General features: G+C 40.7%; 1 protein-coding gene across 2 annotated transcripts in view; it reads left to right on the plus strand.

Moving 5' to 3' along the window:
* Positions 1–9,906, plus strand: part of pds5a (PDS5 cohesin associated factor A) — a 43,856-nt gene extending 33,950 nt beyond the window's left edge. For both annotated transcript variants that reach the window (XM_080721361.1, XM_080721362.1), the window contains exons 23-33: positions 463–599; positions 1,340–1,463; positions 2,490–2,694; positions 3,239–3,353; positions 3,739–3,871; positions 4,472–4,591; positions 4,884–4,946; positions 5,992–6,140; positions 6,253–6,337; positions 6,802–7,067; positions 9,437–9,906. In XM_080721361.1, coding sequence (XP_080577487.1) covers positions 463–599; positions 1,340–1,463; positions 2,490–2,694; positions 3,239–3,353; positions 3,739–3,871; positions 4,472–4,591; positions 4,884–4,946; positions 5,992–6,140; positions 6,253–6,337; positions 6,802–7,067; positions 9,437–9,440 — 1,401 coding nt within the window. In that variant the 3' untranslated portion in view covers positions 9,441–9,906. The remainder of the gene's footprint in view (positions 1–462; positions 600–1,339; positions 1,464–2,489; positions 2,695–3,238; positions 3,354–3,738; positions 3,872–4,471; positions 4,592–4,883; positions 4,947–5,991; positions 6,141–6,252; positions 6,338–6,801; positions 7,068–9,436) is intronic.
* The last annotated feature ends 2,123 nt before the right edge of the window (positions 9,907–12,029 follow it).

Here is a 12,029-nt window from a genome sequence, read left to right on the forward strand (position 1 = left end):
TCGAATGGCAATTCCAACATTCAAATATTATTTTTGAAAATGAATTGTCACTCAAATAATTGCGATTAACAATTTAATTGTGTTTTTGTCGTTGACAATCACATTTCTGTTTGGCTTTAAGGCTTTGAAGTTGCAGATGGCCGATATGACAAATAACCTAAATATACAAATAAATGACATATTTGACAACTTTATACTTAAAAAAGAACATTGATAGTGGAAATAGCCGATCTACAAGCTTGCGTTGTGAGTTTGTGTAGATCTGCTATTTCCACTATTTTCTGAAAAAGTTTGAAAATACCCGAAAAATTTTCAACATGGAAAAATAATTGCGATTGTGTCAAATAACTGCGATTAGACGATTATGTATTCATTGTGACAGGCCTAGACGGCTCCTGGCCTAGCGAAAGACGACGTTCAGGCAGCGTGGTGTTTTGTTAACAGCTGGTCCTCTTCCTCCAGGTGCAGGCCATCAAGCTGCTGGTACGCTGGTTACTAGGGATGAAGAACAACCAGTCCAAGTCGGCCAACTCCACCCTGAGACTGCTTTCGGCCATGCTGGTCAGTGAGGGAGACCTTACGGAGCAGAAGAAGATCAGGTAATTCTGCGGTTTAAAACCCATTTAGGCCTAGGATTATTGAACGCTTTAACCAGTGAAAAATAGCAGATATACAAGCTCACAGCGCGGCACCGAGTGCCGCGCTGCGAGCTTGTAGATCTGCTATTTTTGAAAAAGTCGTGAAAATGAGTGAAAATCTTTGAATATGTGTATTTTTAAAGTGAACGTTTGTAACTACATTTTTGCTTCTGGGTGGTCCCTGGAACTAGATATTTTGAGATGGGGGTCCGTGGCCAAATAAATATAATTTTGGGGGTCCTTCACATGAAAAGGTTTGAGAACCACTGACATAGTAGTCTCTCAAGAACAGACTAACTGAGCTCCATTTAAGTGAAAAATTCCTTTTCTTTGACGATGGCTGGCCAGATTGCTGACATAGAAACGTAGGTTTTTTCAAAAAGTCTTTGAAGGATTCAAAAGACACTTATAGAATCGGGTCAAAATTCAAATTTTCATGATTAAAAAAAAATAGCAGATCTACAAGCTCGCAGTGAGCTTGTATATCTGCTATTTTTCAATAGTTAAAGCATAAAATAATGAAACACAAAATGTGTACCCGTTCTAAATGGGTTAAGGAATGTGTTGCATTTGTGCACTCACTGGGATAAATACCCACTCTGGATTTTACTGTGTAATTTGGATCGCAGGAGGTTAAATGTTGGATACATTCACGCGGATATTTAGGAGAAATGATTGGTCTCTCTCCTTCTTCCTTACAGTAAGTCAGACATGTCTCGTCTGAGGCTGGCTGCAGGTGGCGCTATCATGAAGCTGGCCCAGGAACCCGTCTACCATGACATCATCACACCTGAACAGTTCCAGCTCTGTGGCCTCGTCATCAATGTCAGTCCTAACTCACTCCCTCTGTCTGTGTCTGTCTGTGTGCTTATTTCTTGTATTCCATTAAAATTCCGAATTATCAGATAAAATGATAATACATCAATGTGGCATGGACTGAATCAGTATCAGCTTTATTATCACATCCCATCACATCTTCTGTAAACCCAGTTTTTGAGCGGTGCTAACCGCTCCTATAGACCGCTTTTTTACCAAAACTATGATGTCACAAATGATGATGACATGAGTTCGCTAGACCAATGAAACACTTCGATTCTGTTGATCTGTCCATGATGTCATAGTCACAGAGGCACCCGATTGGTTAACCCTGATTTAGAACGTGTTTAGGCCGCGTAAAATACGTCATAACGCGTTTAGGCCGCGTAAAATACGTCATAAAAAATGATTGAGCGGTGCTAACCTTGAATTTCAAAATTGTATTAGATATATTCATCTAATACAATTTTGAAACACTTTTAGACAGACTGTGGAAGATCTTACAGGTTATAAATGATAGGCAGCTAATACAAGTTTAAAATACAAATGAACAGACTTTGAAAAACTAAAATATTCATCTTCTGGCCTCTTCTCGCCTCTCTGGAGGCCTCTCTGGAGGTAAATAAGGTCACTTATCATTACACTATGACACTCTTACAAGTTACAATCCATAGCTTGGTCAACTAACTGAGGAGAAATGACGATAAAGACTTATATAGTCTGAGCAGACCTCTAGACTGACATCATACACAACAAAAACAATATTGCCATGCATGCCTATCAACACTGATTAGCGCAGGAATTAGTTTGCACCGCTCACTTCGCACGGGTGTGATTTTTAACATCTGCTCTGTCTAGTATGAGTGGTGTGACTTTGACTCATTTCTGCTTTGATTTCCCACTCTATTTAACCACGTACTGTACTGTATTTATGGACGCTGAATTCTTCTGCTATATTTAACCAAATACTGTATCTACGGACGCTGAATTATTCCATCTGACGTCTGCCTTTTCCCTGCCGCCTCCGCCCTGCAGGACGAGTGCTACCAGGTGCGTCAGATCTATGCCCAGAAGCTGCACTTGGCGCTGGTTAAGCTGATGCTGCCCCTGGAGTATCTGGCCGTGTTCGCGTTGTGTGCCAAGGACCCCGTCAAGGAGCGACGGGCTCACGCCCGACAGTGCCTGCTCAAAAACATCACCGTCCGCAGAGAGTTCATCAAACAAAACCAACTCACTGAGGGTGAGTCTAGAGCAATGGTCCTCAACCATTTCAGGCCGGGGACCCCCAAAATAATCATATTTTAACTGGGGACCCCCCCCCCCCACCCTGACGAGCACTAAGAGTTGAGCCATTACATTTTGTATAGCACAGTTCTATTTTCACAATTTCTACCTCTAATATTTGACAATTTGGCCAATGTTTAATTTGTCATTTTAGAGGTATTAAAAAGTCCTTAAATTGTCTCTTTAGAAACGTGCATATACCCTTTATACGCTTAAACTTTATGTTGGTTTGTTTACTGTTGAGTGAGAAAACTAAGTTGGACATTAAGTTAATCATCTGGGGACTCCCCCAAAATAATTTGGGGACCCCCCTAGGGGTCCCGACCCACAGATTGAGAACCACTGGTCTAGAGTGGCATGGACTGAATCCCACTTTTGGCCAGCCTTTTTTTTATATTTTTTATTCACCATCGACATGGAACATGGCTAGAATTTGTATTATGTTAGTGGTTGAAGAGAGCTCATATGTACTAAAGAGACATGAAATTCTGTCTTTACAGATAAGATGTCATCGCTTCTTCCCGAGTATGTGGTTCCCTACATGATCCACCTGCTGGCCCACGACCCAGATTTCACGAAACCACAGGAGTATGACCAATTAAAAGACATCAAAGAGTGAGTCGCATTACTTTAAATGTTTAAAGTACCTGTTTAAAGTGAAGCCGAAGCCATGAATGGACAATAACTAACTAACCTAATGGTGCATTGCCACCAGATGTTATTGGCTCAACTATACTCGACACTACTCTCTTTTGGTACCAGGTGCTAGGACTAGGAGAACACTTAAGAACAATTGTGAACCTTGAATTTTGACTTCTCTGCAAATTATCTTTATTTCACTTATACTGTCCAACAAAAACGCCAAAAAAGGCATTATGTGCCACAAGGTCACAAAGTGAATAGATAACAGTCCAACAAAACCAGTTTCTATTAACATTTCTGGCTCAAAATAAAATGGTTCTGCTGTTGCTCAGTGGTGTTTCCTTCACGTTTCCAACAGGTGCCTGTGGTTCATGCTGGAGGTTCTGATGACCAAGAATGAGAACAACAGCCACGCCTTCCTGAGGAAGATGGTGGAGAACATTAAACAGACCAAGGACGCACAGTGTCCGGAAGACGCAAAGGCCAACGAGGTAACGTTCGCCGAGTTACAGAATACAAATTTGTATAATCACCTACTTCAAGGGTCTTCAACGTTTTCAGGCCAAGGACCCCTTAGCTGAGAGAGACGTGGAGCAGGGACCCCATCTACATATTGTATAAATGTGTGATACAGATTTCATTGATGGAATCATAAACTTGTTTGACAGCACAGCCATCAGTCTGTTAGATATGTGTTTTTTTTTTTTTTTACTTTTAACCACTCAAATCGTCGTTACTTACTAAACTTGGCCTTTCACTCTGTACTTGGTCTGCTCTTTCTTTACCTTTACACCAAACCTATTTGCCGAAAATAGTAGATCTTCTATTTTTGGCTAACGTTTTCCTCAGAATTGGGATGCAAGGGTTCAAGTTGTCAATTTAAAAAGAATGATCCTATCACACAAAGATTTGGTGGCCCCCCTGTAGTAACTCTGAGGACCCCCTAGGGGTCCCGGACCCCCTGTGGAAGACCCCTGACCTACTTCATAATCTAAGAATGAGCGCACACACAGATACAGTGCCTTGTATTCTTTGAAAATGTGTATATTTTATTCTGCCATGTTAACGTGCCTCATTTGCCCTGGTTACAGAAGCTGTATATTGTATGTGATGTCGCCCTCTTCGTCATCGTCAACAAGAGCACTGCATGCTTCCTGGATCCCCCCAAAGAACCCATTCTACCTACCAAGTTCTTCATTCCACAGGACAAGGTGATATCCTTATTTATGCATTCACACAAGCATAAACTATGGTCTCGTATCCGTATTGAGATGAGATATATTTTTAGTAAGAGTGTTCACTTATTATGACATGCCCAGAAAAGAGCTAGGGTGGTGGTTAATATACTTAGTGCTTTCCGTCATGTTGTGAACTTGTAGTTCTGCTAGTTTTGCTGAATGTTTGCTTGTTATGACATGCCCAAAAAAGGAACGCTAGTGTTCAAGTTGTTAATATGCAGTAGTTAGTGACTTGTGCTCATTACAAATTTCTTCTGCTTGACAGGACTTCAAAAACGACAAAGACTATCTTGCTGCAGAAACCAGACAAGTGCTGCTCACCGGCAAGGTAAGTACATAGTTACTCCACTATCATGACCTTGATTGGGAAAACATAATGGGCTTCATTCATGAAACATTTGATCATATTCTATATTTACAAACTTTTCCAAATAAACAGTGGCATTTCTTTCTTTTACTTAATGTCAGGTCAGTCATTACTAGGGGTGGAAAATAAAAGCGTGATGCGGACATGTCATATGATAAAACAAATGGAAGTAAATTAATCTTTTCCTTATGGATCATTACAAAGCACTTAGTTTATTAGTCACACAGGAAGAGGTAATGCATCGGTAAATCGATTTATAATTGAATCGTAGCCCTCTGAATTGAATGGAGTCGTCACATACCTAGCGATTTCCGCCCCTAGTCATTACGCTGAGGTGGCTTCCTTTGGGGACGTGACACATTAGGAAATTATAAATGTATAAGGAACGTGATACTGGGGGGTTCGTACATACAGTACAAGTGTTAACCACTTGTTTAACCCATTTAGGCCTAGAATTATTGAATGCTTTAACCAGTGAAAAATAGCAGATATACAAGCTCACAGCATGGCACCGAGTGCCGCGCTGCGAGCTTGTAGATCTGCTATTTTTGAAAAAGTCGTGAAAATGTGTGCAAATCTTTGAATATATGTATTTTCAAAGCAAACGTTTGTAAATCAAATTTTGCTTCTGGGTGGTCCCTGGAACTAAATATTTTGAGATGCGTGTCCGTGGCCAAATACATATCATTTTGGGGGTCCTTCTCATGAAAAGGTTTGAGAACCACTGACATAGTAGTCTCTCAAGAACAGACTAACTGAGCTCCAGTTAAGTGAAAAGGACCTTTTCTTTGACGATGGCTAGCCAGATTGCTGACATAGAAACATACGTTTTTCAAAGAATCTTAGAAGGATTTAAAAGACACGGGTCAAAATTCGAATTTTCACGATTTTTCAAAAATAGCAGATCTACAAACTCGGTGCTGCGCTGTGAGCTTGTATATCTGCTATTTTTCAATAGTTAAAGCATAAACTTCTTCTCGCCTTCACTTTACGACCATCTCTACAGCCTAAGCCCTCTCCAGTTCTGGGAGCAGTGAACAAGCCCCTGACCGTACCAGGGAGGAGGGTCTACATCAAGCCCACCACGGGCTCAGACACAGCCAGCAACGCCAGCACCAACTCCCAGCCAAGCTCTCCAGCCATAAACAAGAACAGGTAGACTCACATTCTCTATCTCACACGCGCTTGTGTGTGTGGTTTGTTCTTCCGTGTGCACACCATTTTGAGGAAATGTTATGAGTTTTCTTTTTGTGACTTTCTCCTATAGCAACAGTACTGTGGGAACAGAGTCGTCAGACAGCGGAGCGCGGGAAAATGAGGAGAACCCGATCATCAAGAATAACGACACAAAGGTAAACCTAGACAAGATCTAGTACAGGGTCTAAGAAAGGCAAGAAATTGTATGTGCTTGAAGCTTAAAAAAAGAAAAGGAAGTATTCAACATCAATTGGCATTGACCATTAAAAATGTGTTTTGTAAGTAACCCTCTGTGTTCAAAAGATGTAGTGGGGATATTCCATACAGGTTATTCAATAAATCTAATATGATAGATTTAAAATTGTGTTTTATTTATCACCCATTTCATTGTGACAAATCTGCTGCTCATGGACAAAATCGTATTTTTTTCCCCCCTTTCTTTTATGCTACTTGGCGTCTCAAATTGGCAAAGTTGTTTGTTTACTTGCATGCACTTCCAGTGTTGTCATGAGGTGTGATAGTTACCGTATACCTTTTTGCAGCCTTAGAGTATTTGACTTAATGCACTGTTTTATTATCTTCATCAAGTGTTTCTTCTCTCTCTCTCTATCTTTCTCAGGAGGAGGTAGGCCGGAATGCGACCCCTGACGCTACAACAGAGGAATCACCGGCCAAGCGGCGCGGGCGTCCTCCCAGGACTACAGGCACAGCCCCGGCGGTCGAGGCCGTTAAGGAGGGAGGGGCAGCGAAAGGGGGTGGGGCTGGCAGAGGGAGGAAGAGGGCGGCGGACTCTTCTGACAACGCGGCAGACTCGATCAACATAAAGATGTCAAAACAGCAGCAGCAGAAGGACGAAGGGACGAAGAGACAGATTGACTTGCAGAGGTGAGTCGGTCGAGTGGAACAGGAGAATAAAGTTGCCCGAGACAACAGAGTTGAGGAAGACGTAGGCCGTTTCTGGGATGAAAAGAGAGGAACAGGGTTTAAGTCTGAGAAAATGTGGCAAATTATACTTAACACAGAATTCTGTCATCTATTAGCATTTAGCTTGACTGAACTTTATATGCATGCAAGATCTTTTGGGTTATAAATGAGAAGGAGCACTTCACAAAGTTTCAACCTTATCTTTGTTTAATTGGTCCTCACTAATTCTCATTATAAAAAGGTAACCATTTCTGTCCGACTCAATCTGTGTCTCAGAGCTGAGCTGTGGGCAGTTAAGAAACCTGCCTAGTGCCTACCAATGACATCATCAGTGGTCATTGTATTTTTATTATTATTTGTGGAAGAACAGTTAGTTCCATTTCAACGTTGGAAGACGAGTAAGGCTGTAGTTTCCAATAGTTTGGAATCCCATGTCAATTATGTCATTGTGTACAAAGAAATGGTGTCATCTTATCATAATGAGCATTAATGATGACCAATTATATTTACAATTTACAGTTTACAATTGAGTCATTTAGCAGACATCCAGAGCAAGGTAAACCTAACAAAATGGATGAAGTTCTCATTTAAGGAACCAAATAGAAATGCTAACGATGGCAGACCACAGAACACTGAATAGGCCACACGTCCTCCTTCACTTGATAGCTCTGTTTTTTCTCCAGGTCTTTGCCCCTGAGCAGAGAACAGGATCAAGTGAAAGACAGGGAGAGTGGAGAAGAGACGTGGAGAAATGTAGGAATTGCCTTCCTCCTGGACAGTGAGGGTGATGCTGACAGAGAGCTGGAGATTAGCCCAGACAGTGATCTCTCTGGTAGAGGACAGAGAGAGATGCCCCTCAAAGGGGCACAGAACAACAACGTATGCAGAGACGTTGACACCAGTTCTGGGTTAGGGCCTGCACCTTCTGGCAGGCAGCAAGAGACCAACGGAGGAGACATGAGAGGGATACCGACAGTGAGTTGGTATTGTCTGAACTTTTGCTATTTGTTAACATTTTGTCCGAAATGTCAGCAAATAGCAAAACATCTGATGGCCAATACTGGCAGGGTTGGTAAGGTTGGCCAGGGGATACTCATTTCCTCTGACTTAACAGCCCTGAGCGTCAGTGCTCTTTTACGGTCTGTTATGGGAAGTTGCACTGGCCCTGGCTGGCCATCATATGGAAAACAGACTTTTAGGCGGGTTTCTCTTCAGTATGGATCTAAGAGAGACACAATGGAGATGTCAGGACGGCGCACTGTGGTCCTGGTGTTCGCTCTATTTAGTCAGCAACAAGTGTTGGATTTCATCGTCTGATTACAGAGAGGGTGTGCACTCAGTTGCACTGGGTGTGTTGCTACATTGACTAGGTTTTAAATGGCATCGCATGCATGGATAGGTGTGTTTTAGCCATTCCGTTTATCCACGAAAGCAGCATTCGCAAATGGCTTCCCTTGAGACACTGGACTAATCGCTATGCAAAGCAACGGTCGATTTAGTCCAGCACACATTTGAGCCATGCACAGTATAATGTCACATGTGAAAAGATGGTCTGGCTGGATACATTTTGTGGAAAGTCTGTTCTCTAGTAGGAATTGGCATAGATAGACAATAAAGGCAAGCCAAAACGTCATGTTCTGTAGATCTGAAGACCTTTGGGAGTTTGGACAGAAATAAAGGACGACTTCGCCACTTTTCAACCTATCTTCATATAATTGGTCCTCACTAATGTTCAACATTTTGTCTCATAGGAGGGCTGTGGGCAGTTCAGAAATCTGTCTACGAGTGACATCATCGATGCGGAATCCAAGCTAATAGAAACTGCAGGCTTTCTATTCCTGAAATGTTACAATGTTATAATGGAAGCCATTGTTCTTGCGATAATACAAATCTAAATATTATTTTAAAAGACAAAAGAAAAAAAATCTTCCAAACGATTATGTCACTGGCAGACGGTTTTCTGTACTCCCAGAGCCCTCCTATGAGACAGTGCTATTTTATCGTGAATTAGTGAGGAGCAATTATATGAAGATGGGTTGAAAAGTGGTAAAGTCATCCTTAAACATGTAGTCTAAAGGAAATTTCAAATTAACCTTTTGGTTCTGAGCGGTTTAAGATTATGATTTGATTGATTTCGTATTTGCTGCTCGTTTAGTATTGTTAATTTTTGTTTCCATTCCTCAAACGTAATGAGCAGGCCTCTGAATGAGTTAATCTGTACTCCAAATTAGAAGCTTCTTATAACTAGCTGTAGTTCTGTAGGTATCTGACTAAAGATGGCAGTCCTGTTTGTATCTTCTTGATATTAGCTGTAATTCTTTTTCTTTCAGGTAAAGAGGAGACCACTGAGGGCCAGATCAAGACTGTAGAGAACATACCAGAATCCCCCCCACCTCCCTTCCCCTGCCCCTACACATGCTTTCTGACTCTAAAAGCTCTTCTGGACACGTGATGGACCTTTCGTACCCACATACATATACAGTACATACACACACACCACTGATACTCTAGAAGGTTTTAAACACCTCGTAGTTATGAATGGAAGCTCATTGTATGTAGATCTTAATCTCAAAAACATGTTATTTTTTTTCCTTTGTGTTTGTTGCTCTTTGCTTCTTTTGTGGAGCTGTTTTTAAAAGAAAAAAAAAGGATGGACATTTTACAAACGTTTTAATCTGGTTATGATTGTTGCTTATTAAATTCTCTGGGAAAAAACGTATGTCTCCTGGCGTCTTCCTCATGTCTTTTTTACTAAGCAATATTTGAATTTGACATTTTGGTAACCTTTTTATGAACCTACATGCTAAGTTCCAATTTTTTTCCGATAATCTTGACCTAAAAGATTTCTAAAGATCCAAATGAAACCCTATTCCTCTTGCTAGTTAATATTTTTTATACATGTAATGTTTAAAATGTCATAAGGGCATTTTTTAAAGTAAATACAATTTAATGGAAATCTTGACTAAAATAAAACTTGAAAGACTATCCTAAGCTCCTTTCACCTCATTTAGACTGGGAAGAGATTGAAAACAGACTGGGTATGATAAACATTAAGTACTTAACTTTGGATCACACACAAATCCAACTTGTCCAAAATTATTTATATTATTTTTCTTTACTGTTTTCTAGAATGAAACATGCAGTCAACTGGTTGGGTGAAAGCCCTTGGTGTCGGTAATATTTTGTTTCGCTAAAATGTTCACAGCTGTTATCATTTATTTTTCTGAAAATGAATGCTTTTTACATTTTCTTGTACTGACCATTTGTTTTTGTCCCAGCATGTTGTAAAAAAAATACTCTTGACTCCCCCAACCAAGAGAGACAGAATGCAAAGCGTTGGTTTTCTAGATTTTTTTAATCAAAGAAACATGACACTGTCACAATAAATAACCATGCTTTGTACTGCTGATGCTTGCGTCCAGAGGAAAAAAAAACAGGAAAATAAATTCCCAATCCTAACTGAGAATCCCAGATGCAACACCCCATTCTCTTCCCGCGTCATCGTGCAATATTGAACATTGTGATAACATCCATCAGGAAGACAGGGTAAGTGTCTCCTTGTTTGTCTGTTTTTCTTACAAAATATAAATCCGGCCTTCAATGGTGCACTCTAGTAATAATCAGAATGCTCTTATTGATAAAGAGTTTCACTATTTACAAAAGAAGCACATGTACCTACACCACTTATTTGGATCTAGTCTGAAGCACTTCACTGTTGGGTGGTCAGCTTCCGCTCTCCATCTCCTAGTCGTACTACATGCTACTGGGTTGGTAGGGGTAGTGCAAGGAGGGCAAGCAAAAGGGGTATGCGTGTTTGAAGGAGGCAGTGTGAGGATGCATGGATACCCCACTAATCTATGCTAAGCAGTCCATTTCTTGTGATTTCTGCCCACGGTACCTCAGTAAAAGAAAAGGTCTTGCAAATATTTTGTAGGCCTGCCATCTGATATTAAATAACAGAGGAATTCCTGCCTCCATAATACATCCGTAAGACTTGAGTTTAGCATAAGCTTGACCATCTCACATGTTTACAAATATCAGTTTGTGACATGAGGGCATTACCGACTGTACACCATGGACATGGTCCAGGTTTTGATTGCCTCCAGCTGGATTGTGACTTGAGTCAGATCAGAGAAGAGATCTTCAGTTTGATCTCTGAAAAAGTTAATATGTCTCCTTCAATTTATATTAGGATATTTTAGATGGTGAGATACTTTCAAATCTGTGGCAAAGAGCAAGCTGTGCCTATGGTTAGAGGTGATTGTTCTGTACAACAAAAATAACCTACTCAGCTCTTCTAATGCATCATCCAGAATGCGTTTTGCCCAGTTTGATCAATTACTGATTCTAGGTAAATGCATTCAGGATGGGATTTTTTAGCAACATACCGAGGTAAAATAAACAAAGCTTAATTTTTTTTTTTACCACATTGGATGTGCCTAGTGGTTAGTTTGATAGCCATCAAGGTGGCTGCTATACAGTAGAACTGGATAAGCCTTTAGCACTATTATAGTTCCCTCCTAAGAAGGGTGCCAACTTGGCCAGGAAAACCTATTAGAAGGCAACATACTATAACGTGCAAAGAAGTACAGACACAAGAAAAGGTTAGGGGTACAGCGGAGAAGGTGGTATGTCTTTACTTTAGAAATGGGATATTTCAGGACCTAGCAGCCTGGGCAGGTTGTTCTGTAACCCCCTTGCAATACAATCAGGACCAGGATATTGGCTGTGCCACTCACTATATCACAGTCTCGGCCACTCAATGTACTTGGAATAAAATGGAAATCAGTTTAGAAAACAGAAAAGGTAGACATTAGGTATAGCAAGGTAGGGACTAATGGACCACAAAAGGATAAAAAGATATCTCCCCATGTATTTGTAAACTAAGTATAGGTCATATTTAAAATAATTTGTTTTACAATG

Source organism: Nannobrachium achirus, assembly GCF_963921795.1.
Source record: "Nannobrachium achirus genome assembly, chromosome: 3".
In the NCBI taxonomy this organism is placed as follows: domain Eukaryota; kingdom Metazoa; phylum Chordata; class Actinopteri; order Myctophiformes; family Myctophidae; genus Nannobrachium; species Nannobrachium achirus.